The sequence below is a fragment of the Carassius gibelio genome, chromosome A13 (assembly GCF_023724105.1).
Source record: "Carassius gibelio isolate Cgi1373 ecotype wild population from Czech Republic chromosome A13, carGib1.2-hapl.c, whole genome shotgun sequence".
Lineage (NCBI taxonomy): Eukaryota > Metazoa > Chordata > Actinopteri > Cypriniformes > Cyprinidae > Carassius > Carassius gibelio.
The window spans coordinates 21,740,213-21,764,692 of NC_068383.1; the positions used below are offsets into that span (position 1 = coordinate 21,740,213).

The following is a 24,480-nucleotide window of genomic DNA, read 5'->3' on the forward strand; positions in this document are numbered from 1 at the left end:
TTTGATTAAATTTTCATTTGAGCGAAACTGGAAAAAGGCAGAGTCTGGGAAAAATTTAGATTCAGATTGGCTTTAATAAGACATGAATCCTTTAAGAATTTATTACAACAATCAACAGCAGTTTCCAGCGATGCGTCCTGTGTTCAGAAAGCATCATACTGCACTCCCGACGCATGGTTCCTGTGATGCATTATCACATTCAAATAATCCTAAAACAGCATTCATCCTAACTGAAAAACATTGTAGGAGGACGACTGCGGTCTGGGACAGTTATGATACATTAGAAGATCCAGTGGGAATTGTTTTATACTTACTAAAGAAAAAGAGGCGTAGGAACAAATTTATACATTTATTCAATCTTTAGCTTTTGATGTTGTTCATTTCTCTCTCTCTCTCTCGCTCTATCTCTCGATTGTTCTCAGACAATTACTTCGTCTTTGTTTGAGCACTAAAGCACAAAAAAAAATTCATCCAAACAAAGCTTTTATGAAAAAGCATGCAAAAACATGCTGAATTCTGTCTGCTACCGAATCGCCTGACTGATCCATCAGCACAGCCTTAACCGTGACTATTTTGACCACAACCAGATCTTTCAGGGCTCTCTGCATTTGTTGTTCTCTTTTTTTTCATCAACATCAATGGCAAATCAATCATTTTTAAAGGGAGCGGAATTTGCTTTGATTTCTTGAGACTGAATTTTAAACCGTACTAGAGAGGCCGATAGATGACAACAGGTCAACACTCAACTGTAATGGGTATTTTCCTGCAGAAACGTTTTATAGCCTATGCCATGAAAAAAATTATACATTTAACATCAATGCTTGAAAATCTTTAAAGGGACAGGTCACCCAAAAAAGTAAATTCACATCATTCTCGCACACTCATGTCAATCCAAACCTGCATGACTTTCTTTTCTGTGCAACATAAAAGGTGAATTTTTGATGAAAACCCTAGTTATTCTTTTCTAATTTATGTAAATGAAGGACTGAAAAGCTCAAAAATAGCACAAATAAAACATGTGAATAAAAAATAAATAATGATGTGCATGAATTGTATAATCTATACAAAAAGTAAGAACTGTCCATTCTGATTTCATTTAAATTGTGTGATATGAGCAGCTGAAGTTTTTAGGAGAACCTTGACAACAGTTTTAAGCAGTGGGAAGTGACTATGATCATCCATGGCATGATTATTTGCCCATCACAGCTCAACTATAAAGGCAGGGTCCAAAATGAACATCCAGAAAGAGCCAAAAGTGAGTCAGAATTGGCTTTCCGCTTGGCGAGTAAACAAAACTCACAGTTGGTTTGAAGCAGAACTGCACCGATTTAAAACACAATGCAAAAATAACGGCGTTTTGATCTCAAGTGCCAATCAAAGCAACACAATCACTGTTGCTTGTCTTCCAACAACAATTTTCCCAGTGGAAAACTAACTTCCAGCATGCATGAGTGGCATGAGCAATACTGTTACTTGTTTGCTAGCCCCAGGAGAATGAAACAAAGCAAAAGGTTCCTACTCAACTACAGTTCATAATACTTATGACGAACTGACTGAGAGTGGCATCATTAGGGCACAAGGAACAATTAAACGGCAATAAAAGAGATCAGTGTTTAAGATAAAGGACTTTAGAAAGGGAAAGTGAAGTGTAGAGGTTACCAGGGCGTGAAGTTTCTCCTCCAGGTCTTGATTAGCTCTCTGAGACGCCGTGTAGCTGTTCTGAAGTCTGTGGGGGAACAAAACAAATGAATGTCACGGTCAAGGTATAAAACTATATCCAGATCTTATATGATATATCCTGGTGCGGTGTGGGATTGAGATGGACATCAAACAACACATACAGGATCACAGGACTTTATATCACAAATTTAAGAATGGGTATAATTCAGTTTAAACTTAAAATAAAGTAGCACATATACAATGTATGCAGTCTGTTACGCTCACCTAGGCTGAATTTATTTGCAGTACAAACAGCAATATTGTGGATATGTTATTATTATTTATAATTAAAAAAATTTGAATATATTTTAAAATGTTCCTGTGATCAAATCTGAATTTTCAGCATCATTTCTCCAGTCTTCAAAAATCATTCTAATCTACTGATTTGCTGCTATTGTTATCAAATGTTGAAAATACTTGCACTGCTTTTTTTTTGCTACTTTTTTTCAGATGCATGTGATAAACTCAGATAAACCCCGCCCCCTTTGTTGTGTGTTCCTGGGGGCGGGGCCATGTAGTGCTGCTTTAGAGAAGAGGAATAGAAAACTAGGGGTGCATGTAAAAATCTGTTCATATATGAATCACGATTCTGTCTTCTAATGGTTCTAATGATTCACAAGCTTCAAAACCAATCTTCTAAAGCAGCAGTTCTCAATCCTGTTCCTCACGTCTCCCTGCTCTACATCTCTCTCTCTCTCTCTCTCTCCCTCTCCAATAGTCAGATCAGCTCCAACAAACGGTTTCATTTATACACTTATTTTCACAGTAGCATTGAGACACGTTATACATGGATGCACGTACAGTTGCTGTGCTGTATTAAAGCTTTAATCAGAATAAAACTATTTATTAAAAGCTAACAGAAGTAGTAGCATTTACAAACAACAGCGTATCTAAAAGTATGAGATTACAACAAACAAACACAGCATTAAGAGCCGTGCTTGATCAGGTTCTGCCTTCTTCATTAATATTTTCAATCGGGCTCAAATTGATAAGCAATATAGAGGACGTTATTGTTTACAATACATCCGGAGCACATTCTGAACTTGAGAGAGGCGGGATGTTCAGACGCGCTCGAGACGGTTTAGCCAATCACAACACACCGAGCCAGCTGACTAATCTCAGCCCATCGTGTATTTCTGAGGGAGGGGCTTCATAATAACAGGAAATAAATCAAGCCGTTTGTCAGAGAAGGGACAGATCGGTGTGGAATAAAGCTAAATTATGTGAAAAATAATGTGTTTTTTTTTTTAAACGAAGCATGAACATGTTAGATTGCACCCCATAAACACAATCAAGCATAGAAAAAAATCTAAAATCAAAAAGTAAACCACCCCTTTAATAGCTCACACAAAATGAAAATCTCTGTTTCTGAAAACTATCCTGGCCTGTCTTTTTTCATATAATTGAAGTGATTAGGCATTATGATACTTTATTATATGGAAAAGAGCAGCCAGGATAGCCATATGGTATTAAAACTATTCTTTTAAAAATGTAGGTAGTCCTAAACAGGTTTAATATTAATTCAATTTTAATAATTTACACAGTAGATTTTCAGAGGTTAAAAAGTATTAGACCAAACACATCTAAGAAATGAAGGGTGGGCTACATGAAGTGTTGCTGATCCCTTTTGATTTCATATCTTCATTGAATCAACACTGAATTCATGAAATTAGCTTCAGCACAAGGTGCCAAGGCTTCAGTTTATAAAATGTTTAGAAGAAAGCATAAAAAAATACAGAATGTGCTTGCAAAGACCATCGGGCCTTATTGCCACATTATCTCCAAGTTCTGCCTCTCTGTTTACAGCGCAAACCTCCATCTCAATCAATCTTTCCCTCTCGTGGATCAATACTGTTTCGGTGCCTGGCAGATCATAAGGGACTTTCACTGTCTGGCTTCATAACAATTAGAATCGAATCAATTAATTTTAGCAAGCACTGGTGATTTGCGTCGAGCACAGTCATAAACTCTCGCAGCAGCTCATAGCTGCGGATGGCATGTGCTGATGGAACGCAATAATTACTCCTGTCTCCGAAGCTGAGTAAATTCAATAAAAATGCACCGAATAAACAAGTAATTAAGCAAACCAACATCTATAACAATACCTCTCATTCGAGGGTTCCCAGAGCCTCCAACACCTGGTGCAAATCGCCACAGCACATGTGACAATATTACGCCGTTAGATCAGAGATGGCATTCAAACGCCTACGCTGCAGAATCTCTAACCACTTTCAATCCAATTAGGCTATTATCTGCGAAGAACTGGCATGCAGGTTTAGGATGTGGCAGGCGGGGAAATGGAGGAGCAAATGTGAGCACCACACTTCTCTGATGGAAAGAATGCTGGGTAATTCAATCGCTCTGCCGTCTGAAAGCATATAAGCCTGAGATGCATCCTGATTGGAGATAAAGTGGCACGATTGCAGCCAAATTACACACCGACTCAATCACAAAGCACTGCACTCAGAGCGCCAGGGGCATATCAGGCCGATCCGAGCCCATGATTAAATCTGCACTCGTATCTGCTGATCTAAAGCTAAACTTATAACACTGATTCCGAACAAAGGATGTAGTGACGTTTATTGCGACAGTACATTTTTTTGTCCATCTTGAAAGCCAAAAAGCTGCATGAAAGAGACAATCACAGCTAGGGTTGGGAATCGAGAACAGGTTCTTATTCAGAACCGGTTTTGTTCATTGAAAAGAACCGGAACTGTGAGCAATTTCTATGTTTCGGTTCCGAAAACGGTTCTGGTGCGACACGTGACCAAACATTGTGAGCAGCCTTGCACCGTTGTTCTGATGATTTGGCATTTCCAAATCAAATAACAGAAATGCCGCCCTGCCTCTTTAATTACTGAGCACATTGATTTCAATGAAGTGCATTCCACAGATGCGCCGCGTTGCATCTTTAACTGCAGAGCACTTTTCTCACAACTGTGCGTGCACTCACACTTTTGATAACTGTGCACGTGGTTTTGTCTGACTGTACATGTACAGGGAACGCTCAGCACTTGCCGCCACTAAATTGCATTATATTTGTCCCATATTATCATTATTATACATACTGACTTCAACTTGGACCACTAAATAAATAGACTGCTATTGTTTTGCAAGTACGAGGGTTAGATTATTTAGTGTACAGGTCATTTCAAACGTGATAAAGTGATAGAAAATATTTATCTTCATGCATTTTAAATGTTTAAAAATGTGGAAACCACTCAATGCATCACACCATCTCCTGACTGCATTATTATTTGTAAAATAGGGGCTTAATGGAGAGCGTGTATACAAGTATAACAGTTAACAGTTTATATTTCATTAATTTAGGAAAATTAACAAGTGTCTCAGCCCTCAAGGGACTATTTGGCCAACAAGCTTATTCCTGCTTGAAAAGCAAAATGTTATAGATAGTGTAAAAAACATCAACTTTGAAATACATGCTGATTGAAAGACTAGAATTACACAACACTACATTCCATTAAGGTAAAATAGTAAAAAACATAATAATAGTTCATTTAAATGGAAACAAAACTAGAAAAAAATGATCAAAGCAACTAAATGAATGAGATGTATATATATAGATATACATATACACACACACACACACACACACACACACACACACACACACACACACACACACACACACATATATATATATATATATATATATATATATATATATATATATATATATATATACACACACACACACACACACACACACACACACACTATATTCCACTTCTGTTCATACAACCTGTGTAAAAAAGCAGCAAACAACAAAACAACCTGTCTGCATGTCAGAGGCAAGTTACACAGATTAACTGCTAAGCCCTTACACAAATAGCACAGCCTCACAGCGAGCTCACTCTCATTAAAATCAGCCACAGTCTTACTGCTGTTCTCCTCCCTTACCTGTAATAAAACTAACACACTATGGCTCTCAAATGCAGTTCTTAATTAGCTGGCAAAAACACAAGGCATTTGTCAAACAATAGAGCTGCTTGACGGCCTGTTAAACATTTTTTATTTATTTCCAGAAGACTAGGCTGTCAAGCACATTTTTTAAATAGCACAAATGAAACCTCATTTGTTGAGTCAATTTAAATGTCACTACTGTAATAATTCATTTTTTTAAATTACATCGTTATTCGGATTAGAAATTACACTGAATGAAAGAATGAAATAACTTGAACATGACTCAAATGAACACTGCTGTGGTGTATTAAATCCAAACTGATCAAGAGTTATAAATTCACAACTTGTTCCATTTCTATGAAATTCCTTAACCAAATGTGTTTGTTTTTTTTAATGTTTTTTTTAATGACATCTGGTTTAGTTAACGATTCTTTAAAATGTCTCCACCATGCTAAAGTACTGTTTCCTGTGCTGCCACTGATTCTTCAGCACAATGAGAACATTATTACGTTTTATACGAATTGTTAGTGTACAGGTCATTTCAAACATGATAAAGTGATAGAAAATATTACTAAAATTATTAAACCCTGATAAGAAAGGTCTTCCAGATGTTTTATATGTGGTTATTATCTAGACAAGTTTGCAGTCCCCTCGTCTTCTTCTGGACTGTCGTCTACCCAGCATGCTTTGCACTGCTGATCTTGCGGTGCTTTGTAATGCGGTCTGCAGCAGGGGTCCACAGCTGATGGTGAGTGGGATTAAAGTGAACGCTGCTAGCTTCATATAACTACAGAGAGCTCATTAATTTGGGTGCTTTGATCATAATCATTCAAATGAATTGCAGGGGTATGTGTTATCTCCCTCCCTCATCCACGCCTGCAACTTCATTAAAAAAAAACGTGCTGCATCCACCTCTTTCCTCAAAGACTCTTGTCATTTTGCGGTCAGAGAATTTGATTAAACGTTTTTGTCCTATGATTTTCACAATGCAGAAAATGCTGATGGATTTATAAATCCCAGTCAAACAAACTGAATTCACAGTATAACGCAGAATGTCACAGAATCAAAGTAGGGCTGTACAATCAATCAAATCACAATATAGACTAACGTCTGTGAATATTAAACTGCAAAAATCCTTGACATTTAAATGTGTCTGTTGGTTGCTCTGCGTGTTTCATTTACTGCACACACAAACATGCGTTACGCTCGTAGTTTTTTCTGCGTCTGTCGTCATTATATGAGGACATGAACACATGAACTTCAATCTCCAGAGCTGGTCTGAGTCACTTATCCTGCATTTCACTTTTTACAACATATCAGATACACAAACTCAAAGGTCTTCATAACAACCCGTCAAAATAAAAGCTTGTTTTAAGAAATTGTGAATCTTTCCACTTAATTTTCAAGCTTAAACCTATGGAAGCCCATTTCATCCTCTGAATAAGTTTTTTTTAAAAAAAAAGGTTATTACATCATTTTATCTTACAATTCTTACTTTTCATTCTCAGAATTTCACATTTATATCTCACAGTTCTGACTATTTTACTCGAAATTGAAAGTTTATATCACGCAATTCTGAGAAAGAAAAAAAATTGCGAGATAAAAAAAAAGTCTCAATTACCTTTTTTATTTTTTGTGCCGGAAATGGACTTCCATATAAACCATTGGCCACCAAAAATAAAAATAAATTTTTTCATTTTTCATTTGATTATATTTTAAATTAAATTATTAAAATGTAATTAAATCAACATGCTCCATGCCTTCGTTTGATAAATTTATGATCTCATGATTTCAGTTTAAATGTACTTTTTGATTTGCTGCTCAAGAAATATTTCTTATTATTAGTGTTAAAAAAATCGTCTTTTTAAGGGTCCTTATACTTCAAAAACTGTATTTGGAATAGACTATTTTTTGTACCAATATAAAAAGTCTATACAGTCACTTTTGACCTATTTAATGCATCCTTACTGAATAAGAGTAACGTACCTTCTGAACTTGTCTCTCATTTTCTCCAGGTCGTCTCTGGTTCGACCCAGCTCTGCCTGCATGTAATGTCGACCGGTTTCAAACTCCGTCTCCATTGCCTCCATCTTATGAGTGGTCTGGGAGAGCCGGCGACGGAGGTCTTCATTTTGCTGCTGCAGGATCCTGAGAAAAATGAAAAATGCATCACTGACTTGAGTAACTGTTTGTCAACTCGAGTTCACACTACTGTAGAGGTAAAGGGCAACACTTTAAAGCATTCTCATGTATTTCCATTTTCATTTTACTACAGTAGCATAAAATAGTCTTTAATATGAATACCAAAGTCTGTTCATCATTCCCTTCATGCCTGGAAAAGCATTAACGCACCCATTCCTGATGCGCATCTGTGCAAGCTCACATTTCCACTCAACACATAAAGCATTCATTTAATAGCTCTCTGTCATGTTTGGTATCATTTTACAGATCTTATTCTGAACAGAATTGCAAAGAAGAGGTGGTTGTGATACTTAAAGAAAAGGCTGTTATGGTGTCTCTCCGACATCATGAGCATCTTAAAAAGTGTGTGCAATGCACCAGGTTTGACATTAATGAAGCCAAAAGGCAGTAAAATGTGGCATGTGGCAGAACAGTTTGCATCATGCATGATTCATATGGGGTACTTTAATGACAATTTAATGGTGTTTTTTGGACCTCAACACCATCCATCTTCCATTTAGTGTGACATTTCAACTGTTTTTTTAAAATAATTTAACATAAGTGTTGAAGGCTTATCCCCAAAGTCTCTTGTTTATCCTGTCCTCTTCTCATGGAAGTCACAGCTTCTATAGTTCAACGTTTTATACATTAATGGGATCTGAACCTTTGGGTTAAATCCTGTTTCCAGTGAACGCTCAAAGAAACTGGACAAGACGTTATATAACTTTATTCGAGTCAGATTAAATTTATATGAGCCAGATATATAAAATAATGCATGCCATTGTTCAGCTGCTTTTTGTCTAGAGTATTCATTCAAACATCAGCTGTAATTTTTAGTCCATCATCATGTAAGCTTTGACTTCACTATTATTATTTTATCTATAAAACCCCACTTTGAGCACCATTTCTGTCTAGTTTAGTTTATGATCTTTCATTTTAAACCATTTTGGCTTCAAGTTGTCTTAATTTGATATATTCGTCTGTGTATTTCTCATTTACTTTTATACAATTACAAAAAAATCTTTAACTCCAAGTTCCACGTCCCATTTTTTTTATATAGATGTGAAAGTGCATTATTCAGGCTTAAATTGGTATAATTCATGGACGCTTTGGAATACAGACCTAAGGTTGGACTCTTTATAAAAAAATAAATAAATTAAAAAAAAGATAATCTGCAGATTATTGCAGAAGTTGAATCATTTCAAAATATTAAAGTATCAAAAAATTAAAATGTTTAAATTTACTCTTAAGAAAATGCACTGTACCATTTTTATTTTATATATAAAATATATATATTTTTTGGTTTATTCAAACAGCCAACGGGTGCCATCACAACTTTAATTTTTAAAAAGCATTTTAAAAATTTTTTAAAAGCATTTGTCAAGTTTATAAAAAGTTTTGATTCTAAGAGACCACCTGACTCCACCCACTAAGGGGAAGGGACTGCCAAAAGACATTAAAGTACCATTTCCATGGTAACACAATGTCCAATTTCAAAATGGTTTTCAAAGGATGAATTTTGAGGTTTTAATTTTGAGAGCCGGTGGCACTTAAGAGTTTAAAATAAATGCTGTTCTTTTAAACTTTCCATTCACATATGTGCACGCCTCTCACTCTTCACTGGTTGCTATTTGATCGCGTCATATCATTATTCGTTACAATTACATAATGTGGCTGCATGCAGATGAAATATTCCTTAGAAATATTAAAATTAACAAATATAAATATTCAAACAAATATATTAGAAAAAAAAAGGAGGATGTGTTACATATTTTATGACTTCACACGACTTAATTGAAAAAGTAAGACACTTTCTATAGATATGTTTCTCCTGTCTGTGTGTTCAGTATTCACTGAGTTTTGGTTTATTTTTGTGACATGTTTCAGAAAGTAGTACACAAAGACAAAGACTGCAGAAAGTGCACAATGTTTCTTTACTTTACAAAAACACAGCGTTCTGTTGTTATTATGAGTGTATACAAATAAAAGTAGACCCCTTACAGATTTGAATGATGTATTGCTTTTATCTGTAAAATCAAAAATGACAGAATAATATAGTTAATTTTGGCGTTATCAGGGGAAAAAAATGCCACAAACGGAGCCAGTTCGTTCGTCGAACTCAGAGAGCTAAATATATAATTAACAAAAATAAATGTAAAAATACAGTTTCATGGTCTGTACAACATATTTATGTCTGATAAATGTTCTTAAGTCTCAGACCTTATATACTCCGTAATCTTAACAGTCATGCCAATAAAGCATCTTGGACTAAAAAATAACAACAGTGCAAAACTAAGAGGACGGCCAGTAAACAAAACCCCCTATAGACTCCATCTTAGGACTGGAGGTGGACCTCAGCTACAAGAGCTTTCACAACCTACATCTAAGACACAGGGAGAAGGTGTCAAACACATAATGATGCCTCAGCCTACACCCCAGCCAAGACTCCTGAAAGCTGCCAATTACTCCAAAGAAAACCGTATCCACAATACTTTCAAGCAACCTGAAGGTGATGAAATGGGGACTGGTGAGGCTGAGGCATGGTTTCCAAGCCTGACGCACAAACTACATGTGTGCAAAACACTGAACGATTCTGAGCCCGATGATTAAAAGGTTCTCTGCAGTACAACATTAGGCTAATTGTTGTGCATACAGAGAGCGAGTTAAGTGTTAGCCATGCAGGTGTGTGAAAGTGTGATCAGGAGCAGTGTGTGTGTGTAACTGGCTCTGTGGTGCTTAATGGGCAACTGCAGCTTTTGGGGGTGGATTTCCATTTATATGTCAAGCATCAGACTTTTGGAGAAACAGATATGAATGACAAAGGGAAGTCTGGAACTAGCCTGTATAGTCTTGTTTTCCTCACAGAATCAATAGTTGAGTTATTCAGAGTAATAACTGAACTAATCTGAACAATTTATTTCACATTTCATGTGCTGATATAATTCCACAGATTTCCCCTAATACGTTATCACCATTAAGTCATCATTTAACTTACATAATACATTATTTTTAATTGTATACAGTATAATAAACACGAATAGAGGCAGAGCCTACAACAACATTTTAAATCAATGTAGTACTACTTACAAAATTTTACGAGTTTCTGTGGAATTCTGCAGGCAGTAAAACAATTCATTCAAAAAACGTGAATGTCACATTGACTTTATTTGATTTTATTTAAGCTTCCTGACAACTGGGTCATTAGAGTAGATTCGAAATCGCAAAAAGACCTTCTTAGTCTGTGAAAGTTTGCTTTAATTTGGCTAATTTAATGAGTTTGATTAATTTCTTTCAGTCAGTTCCATGTCTCTATTTCAGTGAGCTTACTCAAAACTGATTCATTTGTAATCACTATGTCCCAGTATGTCATTTTAATACATTAAATAATACATTGTAATTCAGTTTGGAGAAAAGCATCTGCCAAATGAATAAATTTAAATCTAATACTTTTTATAAAAACGATGTGTTGCTGAAACCGCAGTTTATTACGTTGACTTGATATCCTGCATAAAAATTCAAATGGATAAATACGGTTTGTTCTTGCCTTCATTTAAAGAAAACCAGTGTCAAACATGCCTTAATTTACTTTAATCAGACTTTGTATGGCATTCTTTTCTTTACATTAACATACTTGATGTAATATAATGTCTCTATTTAAAAATATCGAAGACATATGAAATGTAAATGGATGATAGAAACTGCATAATACAATTTAATTCTGCTTTACTCAATCTAGCTCGTTTAAAAGTAATCTGGCAGCATCTTCTATCAAATTCAGTTGGTTAATTATTACACAAAGAAAAGCACAAAACTTGATAGCAGTCTTTTTTCTTTTCTTTTTTTTTGGAAACAGTAAAATAAACCATGTTGCTGATCACAGCTTCACCTCTTACAGTTAAACCTGTTCTCATAACAATTCTATCAAGTGCTTCAAACTTAATGAAGAATCTTATCAGGACCAGCGAAAGCCTGAGCAGGAGGCATTTACACTTCCTGATGCCTGAAGCACAAAAGAGTAATTAAACTCTGGTGTAACGATGGGAGTTTAGACACGCTCCACCATTCAGGGAAGATTAGATTTTATTCATTATCACATGGGTTTATGTATAAACATACCCAATCTCAAAAATATTCAAGCTAACCCATTACTTTATTTCACTTTTTTCTTTTAACGTCATGAAGGAGTAAAATATTATACATTTTAGCTCCTTTTGGACTTCATAAACACACTTAACATTATAAAGGTAGTGAGAATTTGATTCAGTTCAGAATTCAGACCATTGACTCCTCTATTCAATTCAGTCTAATTTGCAGACCAATTTTAAGGATTAATTAAAGCTGCGGTAGGGAACTTTTGACGCTCTAGCGGTTAATAAACAGAACTGCTTGCGTCTTGCGGAAGAACATCGTAGCCGGAACTACTTCTCTCTGTTTATGTCTATGAAGAATCACAAAGGTACTGGGTTACTCCGCCGCGGGACCCCCGAAGCAATCTAAAATAGTCTGAATATAAACACTTATTATAGGTGCACCCTAGTGATTGAGGACAAGCTAAAAACACGGTTTGGAAAGTGGATTCATGGTGTACTCGCTTATTATATACATTTTTCTACATTTTGAACACAAAGTTACGGACCGCAGCTCTGATTGGTTGATTTTTACCGGGAGCACATTACTTTCTGCAAATGGCAACAGGATCACTGGGAGGAGCCAGAGGAGCTTGATTTTTTGCACAGATTATCTGTCTCATATTCTACTGTCAGGACATAATGACAGGTTTAATAAATATGTAAAAAATATTTTTTTTACAAAAGTTCCCTACAGCACCTTTAATAAGAACTGAGCAAGTGACAGTACATTGAGCTGCATGTTCGTTTTTGCATGAGCTCAGTGTTTAAAATGCAACAGAAAGCTGTGCTAACTAATTATTATCAAGATATATGCCTTATACAACTGATAATATTTATATATAACAGCAAAAATAAGGACTTTCAATGACTTTCATGACTATCAATGTTGGTTAATTAGCGCTTCTCTGATAATGTGTTTTGATTCCATCAGTGTCTATTAAGTGCACACGTTTACAACGGGTAAGCATGTGAGCCAACACATATCAGCTAAATGTTCCAAATCTCCATCACTGTGTTATCAGACGAGGATTGATAGCAGACAGACTCATGGGAATCGAATTCCACACAGCAGCTCAAGCGCCATATAACACACAGAAATCCCATTTGACAGAAATCAAATCTTTCATTGACAGGCTGCCGAGATTCCTAAGAATATGCAACAGCTTTTCCTTTTCTGTGTTTTTCCAGTTTCTCTCACAGTTCAGAGTGAAGGAAGCACAGAGAGCGGCACTCAAAACACACATCCAGACCAATCTTCATACACCTGCCAATGAGACACCGCTTAAAGCAACAGGAACATCAATGATTCATGCTAGAGACCTAGAAGAGGGCAAGGGTTTGAAGCTATAAATACACCAATGTAACTCTTTTTAGTGGCAAATCGCCTGCTCACAGTCACGTTTAGAGCACAAATGGAGCAAGACAAAAGAACAGATAAATGTTAAAAAAAAAAAAAAAAAAGCAAAGAGAAAGTGAGCTTGTGCTTTTAAGAGACATACCCCTAAGCACTAAGCACAAAAAAAAAAAACCTGAAATCATGCAGCCTACTAAGACTGGCTTCTTTTTTATCTTTTTTTTTCATCTGACATAAAAGATGCTTAATGAAATGTGTGAGGCACGTTCACCAAAAAACTGCAAAACCCTAACAGCTGTTTAGAAAATCCCCCACTTCATTGAACTGATAACCATCACACATACAGCTTTCATTTTCTGTCACACTTTTCTGACTTTGCATACAGTCTGCTGCTTTCAGGCATGTAGAAAAGCGGCTTTATATGTTGATAAAGTGAAACTGGAGAATGTTTACTGTATATGGAGTGTTCACATACAATCCAATATGCTTGTAAATTGCTCAGAGAATCCTAAAATGAAAAGATTTATCAGCACTGGTTGGCAGGAACTATGAGTGAGTGGAACATGGCTGTTTTTGACACTATTCATCTCAACACAAGTCACATGAATCTTGCAATGGAGATGTGCAAAGCTTCATTTCGCACCCACATTACCAATATGTGTCTCTTATGAAAACAATAGAAAACTGCTTATAAGATCACTATTATAAATCAATACAATTTTGATTCATAGTTATTGACTGTCAGTCTTACTAAAATGATCAACAATAATATAAATATACATGCATTTATATCAGTGCATTCCTTGAAATTATATATGCACATGCAATATACAACCATTCCAATGGACCAGAAAAAGCCTTTTCAAATCACATGCAGACTGGGCTTAACGTTTGTTACACTTGGACTGGAAGCTCCTCTTGTTTTGCTTCCCCAGGAAGGCAAATATTCCATCACTGAATCAGGATAATGATGCCGCACTGTTCCATGCAAGCTAAAAAGTGGACTTAAATCTTTCGACCTGTTCCAAAACCTAGTGAGCTACATCCATAGGCAGCAACTTCCAAATGGAAGATTGTTGGCCAAATATTACATTTATCCATTTTGGCAAAGTCAATATTAGTGTTCATTGTAAGGAGCCCAGTGAAGAAAAAAAAAATTAAACAATTGGCAGACAAAATGAAAGAACTGTCAACTAGAAACATCTCATTCAACATTGAAAATAGTATTTATTTTTTTTATTCACTACTTTACACAAGATATGTGAATGGTATAGCAACATGCTAATATCAAACTCTACTGAAATCAATCACAAATCGGTGCAAAACATTACTTGTGTGCTGTACAATGTTGCAGCTTTAGTAAAGCATTGGAAAGCAGTCACTTTTGAGTGTCAATTAATCTAAAATCCAAAGTATACTTCAGATTTGATGCTAATATATGCGAACAGCCCAGTAGATAGCCTTTCCAAAAAAAAAGCTTAAAAAAAAACATATTTGCACTAGAGTTAAACTAGTTAAAATATAGTCGCATGGATATGGCATGGATATTATAATCTGGCTGCATGGGTATAGTATGCACAAATTATGGTGATGACGAAATTTGTGTGACACGCACATCTAGTCTACATTAAAACCAAAGTATAATTGGGACTTAAGTGGGCAGTAGACAATGAGGCAGCTCACTAGGTTCTGAACGGAGTCAATGTTTGATGAAGAGAGATCAGCTGAAGTATAAAGAGCTCATTGTACAGTAACTGTTTATCAATGGTCTCTCAGAGTGCTAAAATCCACAGGCAATCTCTTGTGTGTCAGTAGAGTACATTAGGAAATACTGAAAGGGAAATACAGAGGGAGTTGGAAACACATGATGGAGAAACCCATCTTCAGACCACACCCACCATCCAAACAGACAACTAGGTCAATCAATACAGCCGCCTGCTTGACCGTGTCCTGCACGCTTCCGCTTGGAATCACATGAGCGGGATGGTGAAGGGAACACCAAGTCAGACTCAGCTCTGTTAGGATCCTGTCAATCCTACAAGCGACTAATCTGGGATGGATTGCAATGGTTTAATTGACCATTTTTTATTGTGCCTTAACTTTTAGACAGTTTACAGGGTTGCTTTGAAACACACTGAAAATTTTGGTCTCCAAATCATCCATTTTAATGTACGGTGACCGTATCACATAAAAAAAAGTGCTTTACTCTATTGAAGGCAGTGTTGTTGGTCAAACCAGGTTAAACCAGCCAAATTAAACAAGGATTTCTTCCAATTAGTCAAACAATAATTTAGTTTGGCATCAAAAGCCTTGCAGTTGAAGGTGATCCAAATGTGTGATACTTGAGGTACTTTTCAGTCCCTTCCCACTGTCTCCTACACATTTAGTTCAGTATTCACACAAGCACCACCTGTGTGTTGATGTCGAAGTGTGGCAACTTGAAGAAAAGGTTACAAAAATGTGAATAACTTTAAAGCTATACCAGATCTAAAGTGCAGACTTTATAGCGTTGGCTAGTGGGAGAAAAGCAGCAACAAAGGCAACACAGAGCAGGAAGAGAACATGAAAGCTAATGCGGTGCATGATAAAATGGCAGGCCTTGTGTTGAAAGCAGAACCTCAGTCACTAGTTAGGGTGCATCTGCTGGTTGGTTTTGGAGCCTAGGAATCCCTATAAGTCTGGAAAGGCGGCATGATGTCTCTGATCAAAGTGAAATCGACCTAGTACCCCAGTGAGCACCTGAGATGTAGTGGGTAGAAGAGAGGATGTCTGATATCATTAAAAGGTGGCCACTTTTTCTAATTACAAAACCTCACGGCTTGTCATTCTGACAGTCGCCCAGCTTCTGACTGCTCATAAGCCCAAGACTCTCCCTTTCCTTCTGGAGCTTCTAGGCCAATCAGCTGGTGATCTCTTACAGGCGTCCCCTAATTGGATCTTAGACAGCTATGCCATACAATGGCGAGAGGCAATAAATAATGCTAATGCCACCTAACACGTTAACACTTCAGTGCATGTCATAAATAATACAACAAATCTAAGTATTGAAAAATAAAATCAAACACTGCCAATCCACTTCAGCAACATTTGTGAAGACAAAAAATTCAAAACATCACAATGGAGAGACTAAAATCAACTTACTTGATCCTGTCGGCATCTGATAAGGACTCCTGTAAGAAACAACATTCCTTTAAGTATATGCAAACTGAATATCATCTTACACATAAATATTAGAAGAATCAGAGTTGTATATTCCAATAAATATTTCACATTTCCTTAATACCCACAGTGCTGTATATTTGTCTTTTATACCAATAGGGCAATCATAACATTTATTTTTTTATGGCCTCAAAATAGCCACTATGTCCCACAGAGCAGAAAATGTAAATGTCCAAAAAAAATTATTTACAAAATAAGACATTCTGAAGACTCACTACAAGCAATCTATACTAGTCATGCACTATTCCAAGTGTTTGAAGTCACACTCAGATAAATCACTTTAGCTCTCAAATCTCATTTGCTTAAGCCAATATTCAAACCTTCCGCATGGAAATGTCAAATGAGGTTTCATTCATTCAATCTGATGTATATCCTAACTGAACACAGCATGGCAAGTTATTGTCCATGCAACTGCAAACAGCATTTTAGAAGTACACTAATTATTGTATGACTTCAGAACATTTGGAAATACAGTGCACAAATCATGCATCATATGGACTACTTTTACTTCTAACAAGCAGTGTCAACATTCTTCAAAATGCATCAGGGAAGTAAGTCCATGGATCAATGCGAGGATGATAAACTGATAATTCCTACAATATTTAGTTATTCTCTGAAACAATATTGCAATAGTAGTCAGGCACACTTTGTTTTAAAGGCATTAAGTATAGTAGATAGATTCTTCAGTGCAAGAGTGGATTGCAAATGAGGAAGGGTTAAAGTCAAAAATGTTGTCAGTGACATACCTTGATCTGTGATAATATGGAAAAAGCAGTCACTTTTGATAATGGTGTTTTCTCCTCCTCCACACGAATGGTGGGAATCTCACCCAGACCTGATTTATCTATATTGTCCTTTTGCAGGGCTCTGCTTTCTATACGGGAAAACTGGTGGGCTTGAGGCTGATGTTGCATGCCCCGTAGAGTCCTGTCACCCCATTTGGAATCATCACTGCCCCCCACCCTACTGTAAATCAGGCCTTCGGCTTTGGGATGGGCCCCTTCGCGATGAGAATCAACATGTTGCCTTTCTGACACTCTCTCTTGACTGCCTGCTGACATGTGCCATGTCTTGGGTCTTCCCTCTCTTGATTTCCTGCTGGCTGTGCTATGCTGGGTGGCCCATTTGTCCCAAGGTTGGCTCCGCTCTTGCTCTTTGTCATGATGCTCCTTGAATTCAAGTTGTTGGGGATTGCTGTGCTGCTTGATTTGGCTCCCTTTTGAAGATACAGCTGGATCTGGAAGATTCCCACGCAGCATCTTTAGACTAGCTGGGCTCAGGACCCGGTAGGTGATTTCATCCAGAAATTGAGAAAATTTGATCTTTTCCTCAAGAAGCTGCATCTTCCAATCTGGTGGCATAGAGCTGGGAGATGTGGATGATGTGGAAGTGGCACGTCCCATGGGAGAGACTCGTACACCCTTCTCCCTGTCCAAGGACATACTTTTGGGCTTCCTACTGCGTCCACGACGTCGCGTCTGGCCTAACATCTCTGCTGACTTAGACTTGCGCAGACTGTCGGTAGAGTACACTCCCAGCTGATGAGACTGCTTGAGGATGCCCTTGGGTGGATGGGCATGCATTAGAGGCGCTGCATGTGGTGGACACTGCTCTTCTTTGGGTGCAAGTATCTCCGCTTTCTCTTTGAAAACCAAGGAGCGCTCCGCACTCCTGCTGGAGTGTGACGGGGAGTTGCCTCGGATGCACTGCTGTGAGCTTTCAGAGGAAGTGAGATCATTGTCAGAAGAGAGTGCCAGTAGGTCATCACTACGACTTATAAAGCGGTTCATTCTTTGTTGCCGGTGATCCTTTGGAGGTAGTCTCACACCAAAAGAACCATGGCCAAAGATCTTTGGTGGGGGGAGGACATTGATCTCCAAGCTAGACAGGCTTGAGACATCCAGCTCGCTGTCGGACGCTTGCGACCAAACAGGTCTCTCAGCGCACTGTGTATAAGGGCCTGTAAACTGGGTACGCTGCAAAATAGATGCATGATTTCGGGGGGAAATTACCTGGCAGGGGTCAAGCTGGGCTGACGGCGCAGGGTTAGCGGATGGCAAGGCACTCCCACTAACATCCTCTCGAAATACTGGCACAGTGTGGCGCGTCTCCCGGTGCTGCGGAGGTGCCTTTCGGTACGGTTTCCGGGCAGGAGCAGCAGTCGTCATTCTGGGAGATCAGTGTGGGTCCAGACACCATCCGTAAGTCCTGCCGAGAGAGAAGCATGAGAAACCAAAGTAGCAGTAGCCTTCAGCCCTGTTCTGTGCAAAAATATTTGTCCCTTTCCCCTGTCTCGCTCTCCAATGTGCTACCCTGCTTCTTTCTCTCTAAGCGGCAATGTCAAAAAAAGCAGTTTGAATCAATAGACATTGATGAGAGCTTCACCACTGGGCGGTTAACAACTCAACAACCAATAAAAAACAGCTATGGCTGTAACAGACAGCTGGAGCTGATAGAGGGAAAACGAGGGGCAAAGAAGACTCCTTAACCACCAAACATCTGTATATATTTCTATATTTCTCTGATGTGGGGTGCTATTAAAATATGTGAGGTAAATTGAGGAAAGAGAATGGGTAAGGCAAGACAAAGAGAGATACCGGATACAGGGTCTAATAGTCACAAATATAGAGGCACAATGGAAAAAGTGGAATCGCTTTAAAGCGGGTGATTGATTACATGTTGGAGTTAGTTTCCAATAGAGAAATTGTTAAACCACTGCCTGCATGACTCTTATTGATCACAGGAAGCTATGTTTGGATGGAAAAAAGTGGGTGTGCTGTTGGGATCCAATCACTTACAGAGGCACCTAGGGTTGACCCACAGTATCTTCATTGTCAATCGAAATATACTCAAAAGTTCATTTTAAACAAGAGTTTTCTCTATGAAAGTTAGGTTAACTTGTAAAATCATATTAAATCATATTCGAATAAAACAAGTTTTGGATTTATCAAGTTATTGAATTAATGACCTACTGTTTTTCAGCTAACTCGGGGTTCTCTGAGAAATGCAATCTCAGGCTTCTAGAAATGTCTATGACTGCAGTACATCATTTTTCACCTCATTTATTGACTATGCCAGAATACCACAAACGAAGCTAAATTTTGCACTCCCTGGTGAATCTTTAGGGATCTAAACAACTATGTAAAACAGAAGTATATATTTAACAGATGTTTTTTTATAATAGTTAACAAAGGCCACTGTCATCCCATGTTATTAATATTTGTGAATGTTGTTTAGAAATCTAATACTGTTCAAACTAAGTTATCCAGCAACACCATTGGATTGTAAGATGAACCCACTTGCGTCTGTTAATGCACAGAGCTTCCAAACACATGCGGCAAAATAAAATCCTGTTTAAGCACTTGCAAGTAACTAGGTTAACCTCAACCTGTTGATACAATATTCACATATTTGGCCATTCGATTTAATCTTGACATGTGGTTTCTTGAGGCACTACTCACAAAACTATTCACTTTATGGCAGAGTAAGTGTGAGTCAGTGAAAGAAAGTAAAGTTTTAGATCACTCCATTTTGCTTAAACACTTCAACCAGAGCATAGCACACAATAGCAGGTCATGGTTAGCACTCAGATTCTGTCTACTACTTCCTGGGTCACACCTTCCCCTGCAGGAGAGCAGCTTTCTTCAATGGTGTGGCTATTTTTATAGTTCTGACTGTTAAAATGGGAAAAAATGAAGAGGGAATTGGCTGGTGTGTCCCAGTGTGGTGCCAATAAGAAATCAATGGTGTCCCCTGTGCTGCGGGTCACCGGCTGGGACACACATACACACGTGAGGGCGTCACTGCCAAAATGTGCCACTTATTGGCAAACTGATTTTCCCTCCTGATGTCATTCTCTACCCAAAATACACACCAGGCCTAAACAACGATACACAGCAAGTAGAACTAAATGCGTTCGTAAATGCCGGCTTACAAATTGATGTTGACTTTAAGCAGATACACCAACTGATAATATATTTTAACCTCTACCTGACTAGGTCTCTTATTATTCACTGTCAACCTTTGGTCTCAAGTTCAAAATCTTCCTACACCAACAATAATGTAAACATCTTTCTATCTATTAGATATTAAACATGATGGTTGGGTACATACATCGGTTTTGAAGTCATGGTACATTTTCGGTATAGCAGGGGAGGAAAAACTAAAAACGTATTATTTTTTTTCCCATGTCTTTACATAAATATAACAATTGTTTTTTTATATTCATAAATTTTCAAAACATACATTAAAGACATTACCAGTGCTGTAAAATTTAGCGTTAAAGCAGTCAATTAATTTTTTTCAGTTTAACGCATTAATGCAGGGGCGGTGCTAGGGCCACCCCACTCACAACTGCTGCTTCTGTCTCTTTTTTTGACAATAATTGTTTATATAGATGGAGAACATCTTTAAAAAAAAATCAAACAGACTTTCAGAGGCACACACCATCTTCACCTCAGTGCCAGGCCCTAGTAAAATGAGCATGGAAAAGGTACAGGTGACGAGGAAGCTTCAGTAGAGCAACAGTGAACTGTGGTCAGATAAGATGTTGTCAGGCTATATGTCAGTAAAAAAGTTTTTTCCTGTTCTGTCAGCCAGTATACTGTGCTCGTCGCACTGCTCTTCAATTGCACACAAACGCGACAGTGTGTGCTGTAGCCAGTGTCATTTTATAGCAAAGTGTGAATGTAACTACGAGCATTGCAGTGTTCTAGTTATGTCATCAGTTAAGTCATTAAGTTACTAAAAAGGCAATTTAAGCTGCCTTAAAACTGTGCTAGATGAAAGATGTCACATTTAAGAACATGCCCAGCAGATGAGCCCAGTCTACCTCATCTAACACAACCGATTCAACTCCTCTGCTTATTAGTTGCCGTGAATACCTTTAAACTGACACTGGTTTTACTTAAATGAAATGGTAAAATGCTTGTGAAGTGACTCAGAACAGGTCTGGTGATGTTGTTTATGTATTTATGTCCTCATTGAGACGGCAGATGCTGAAATTACTGCAAGCGTCCCGCACTTCAGTCTATGTAGTAAACAAACCATTCATTCATTCACACAGAGACCTGCAGAACATGCAGGATTCATATATCAACCAACTTTTACAGATACTGGTCCATATGGAGATTTGATTTTATTAAAGGGGGGTTGAAAGGGGGGTGAAATGCTCGCTTTCACTCAATATCCTGTTAATCTTGAGTATCTATTACCTAGTAGTACTGCATCCTTAATAACTCCAAAAAGTCTTTAGTTTTATTATATTCATAAGAGAAAGATAGTCTGTACCAATTTTACCCGGAAAAACACGACCGGCTGGAGGCGTGACGTGTGAGCGGAGCTAAGGATGGCGGCACATATACTAAAATTGGATCGATACAGAGAAGATTAGCATGGCCTAATCGAGCCGCGCCCGGGCACGGTTCAGAGCACTCACACTAGTCAAACGAACCGCGCTTTGGTGGTCAAACGCACTCGGGCACGGTTCAAACTGGCTAGTGTGAGTACACCCTAAGTTAACAATACAGAGCTATTTGAAGCAGTTTTACTCACCGCCTGCGGTTCCAACACACGATCGTGACCCTTTTTCGTTGGGACTGCATTATCCTTAAGAAATAAATGATATGCAAATCCAGCGTCAAACTGGGCCTTGTTTGTAAAACAAGCATCTTTGAAATGCAGGGAACAAACACAAAAACTTGCACAACTCCGTTGATGCTCTGTAAAAATAAACTCCATCCACTGGTCCCTTAATGCTGTTTTTTGTTTTGTTTTTTTGGTAATCTGTGCAGGGTTGTCTTGCCCTGGCAACCAAAAACACACTTCTTTTGTGACTTTTCGCGACTCTCTCGCTCTGATCAGTGAATGTCTGTGCTCTCAGTGCTCTGCTATACGGGAGCGCGCGCTCTTCCAGCAGAAGTGCCTTAGGACCCATATAAGAAAAACTCCACTCCATCTAACGTCACACAGAGCCATACTCGAAAAAAACTTTCCGAAACTTCTGAGAAACCGGAAGGAGTATTTTTGGAACAGAAATACTCCTTCAAACGTCGGCTTAATTTTTGAAACTTTGTCCATGTTTAGCATGGGAATCCAACTCTTTAAAAGTAGGGATGCACCGAAATTTCGGCCACCGAAAATTTTCGGCCGAAAATGGCTTTTTCGGTTTTCGGCCGATAGACTTTTATCACCGAAACAACACGGCCGAAATGTTGTGATGACGCAAACAGAAACCGCGACATGCACGTGCACCTGCATAACGCAGACCACGAGCTCCACGCGACATTCACTTAACACCAGTGAGAACATTCTCTCTCTTCTTATTCCTTTATTCGCAGCACTAAAGCCTCTCCTAACAAAGAGATTAAGACGGACCACGAAGTAAAAACAAAGAAAAGTACAGTCTTATAGAGTCTGTTAGCACACGTCTCACTGAGATCTTGACGGATCCTCTGCACTTCATCGCGAATGTGCTTGATCCGCGTTATAAAACCATTACTTGGATGCGGAAATAAGGCAGCGCGCACGAGAAATGATCCAGGCCGCGCTGGATGCGGAGAACCCGCGTGGAGACGGAGAAGCGGTGTGTGTGTATATATATACACACACACACACATACACACACACACAACAGCTAGATGGTTAACTGTCTGAAGTCCCCATCCCCAGAAGAGACAACCTTCTTGCCTATACTGGAGAAGTGATGCACTTTCTAGTCCTACAGAGAACAATTTCAAATGCACTTCACCTAAATGCACTTTGTTTTTATGAGAGAACTGTTCATTTTAAAACCTTTCTGCAGGCCAGTAGGCCTGTACATTATTATTAAATATACACATGAGTGGGATACATTTTTAGTTTGAATTTTATTTTATACTGTGCATTGTTGCAATGTGCTTAATAAATATTTGCATCATTTGTAATTATGTATTTTTATGTTTTTTTTTTAATAAGTTATTAAATTGTAATTATCTTTGAAACTTTAATATTAATTTATGCAATTGCAATGTCTTAATTTTAGTAAAGCTAGTACACGGTCATAGCAATAAATGCAATTGTACTAATAATTGGCATAATTTCTTTCGGTGTTTCGGTTTCGGTTTTCGGCCTTGGTTTTCTCTTTTTCGGTTTTCGGTATCGGCCAAGAATTTTCATTTCGGTGCATCCCTATTTAAAAGTGTAAAAAGTACTCAGTATGCATGAAATAGCATTTCACCCCCCCTTTAATTTATGCTAACTTTGACAAATTCGGTGACTGTCCATATTAAAATATCCGTTTCTTTTTCATGACTGGATTTTGAGATTCCGTCCTGAGATTCCGTTTTCTGCTTCGTGGAAATCATTGCGCCGTATGTGTCAAGAACTGGGTTGACCACCGGTACTTAAAGAAACCTGGTACCGTCACATTTTCATTTTTTTTGTACCGACTTGGTACCGAAGTACCGGGTCTTTTGACAACACTCATATAACTGTGTTTTGCGAGAACTGAATCTTGTCCTTTTTATAACAGAAGTTTCCCTGTACATTCAACATTTTATAAATGTCTTGGGCAAAAGGCCTAATGCTTTTAATGTAAGTCACATAAGGGGTGAAAAGCAAAGGATCCTAGTGTGAAATTTCTGAGGGGCGAATAATTTTACATAAAGGACACCACACCTCAGAAGAGTCAGCAGTATCTGTTCTGACATGCTGTAACTTAAAATGTATGTTGAATCCCTCACACCATTTGATTGTGCTTTAGAAGGTGTCTGTTGTTGGCTAGTGATTCCAGCTCTATCAGGACTTACTTAATTCTGGATTTATGACACTTTTAAACACTGCAAGCCCTAAAAAGCATTCCAGCTAAGCCTTAAATTTGTCATGACAGAACTAATGACAGTGGGTGAGGGTTACAGCTCCAAGAGAACAGAAGGGATGAAATTACAGTACATACTGACCTTCACACAATCACAT

General features: G+C 38.0%; 1 protein-coding gene across 5 annotated transcripts in view; it reads right to left on the reverse strand.

Moving 5' to 3' along the window:
* Positions 1-24,480, reverse strand: part of LOC128026493 (tight junction-associated protein 1-like) — a 91,118-nt gene that overhangs the window by 14,835 nt on the left and 51,803 nt on the right. For 3 of the 5 annotated variants that reach the window (XM_052613692.1, XM_052613693.1, XM_052613691.1), the window contains 4 exons: positions 18,540-18,735; positions 16,450-16,478; positions 7,630-7,791; positions 1,660-1,726 (listed from right to left, as the gene is read on the reverse strand). In XM_052613692.1, coding sequence (XP_052469652.1) covers positions 1,660-1,726; positions 7,630-7,791; positions 16,450-16,478; positions 18,540-18,695 — 414 coding nt within the window. In that variant the 5' untranslated portion in view covers positions 18,696-18,735. The remainder of the gene's footprint in view (positions 1-1,659; positions 1,727-7,629; positions 7,792-16,449; positions 16,479-18,539; positions 18,736-24,480) is intronic. The other 2 variants (XM_052613695.1, XM_052613694.1) reach the window with 1 other exon arrangement.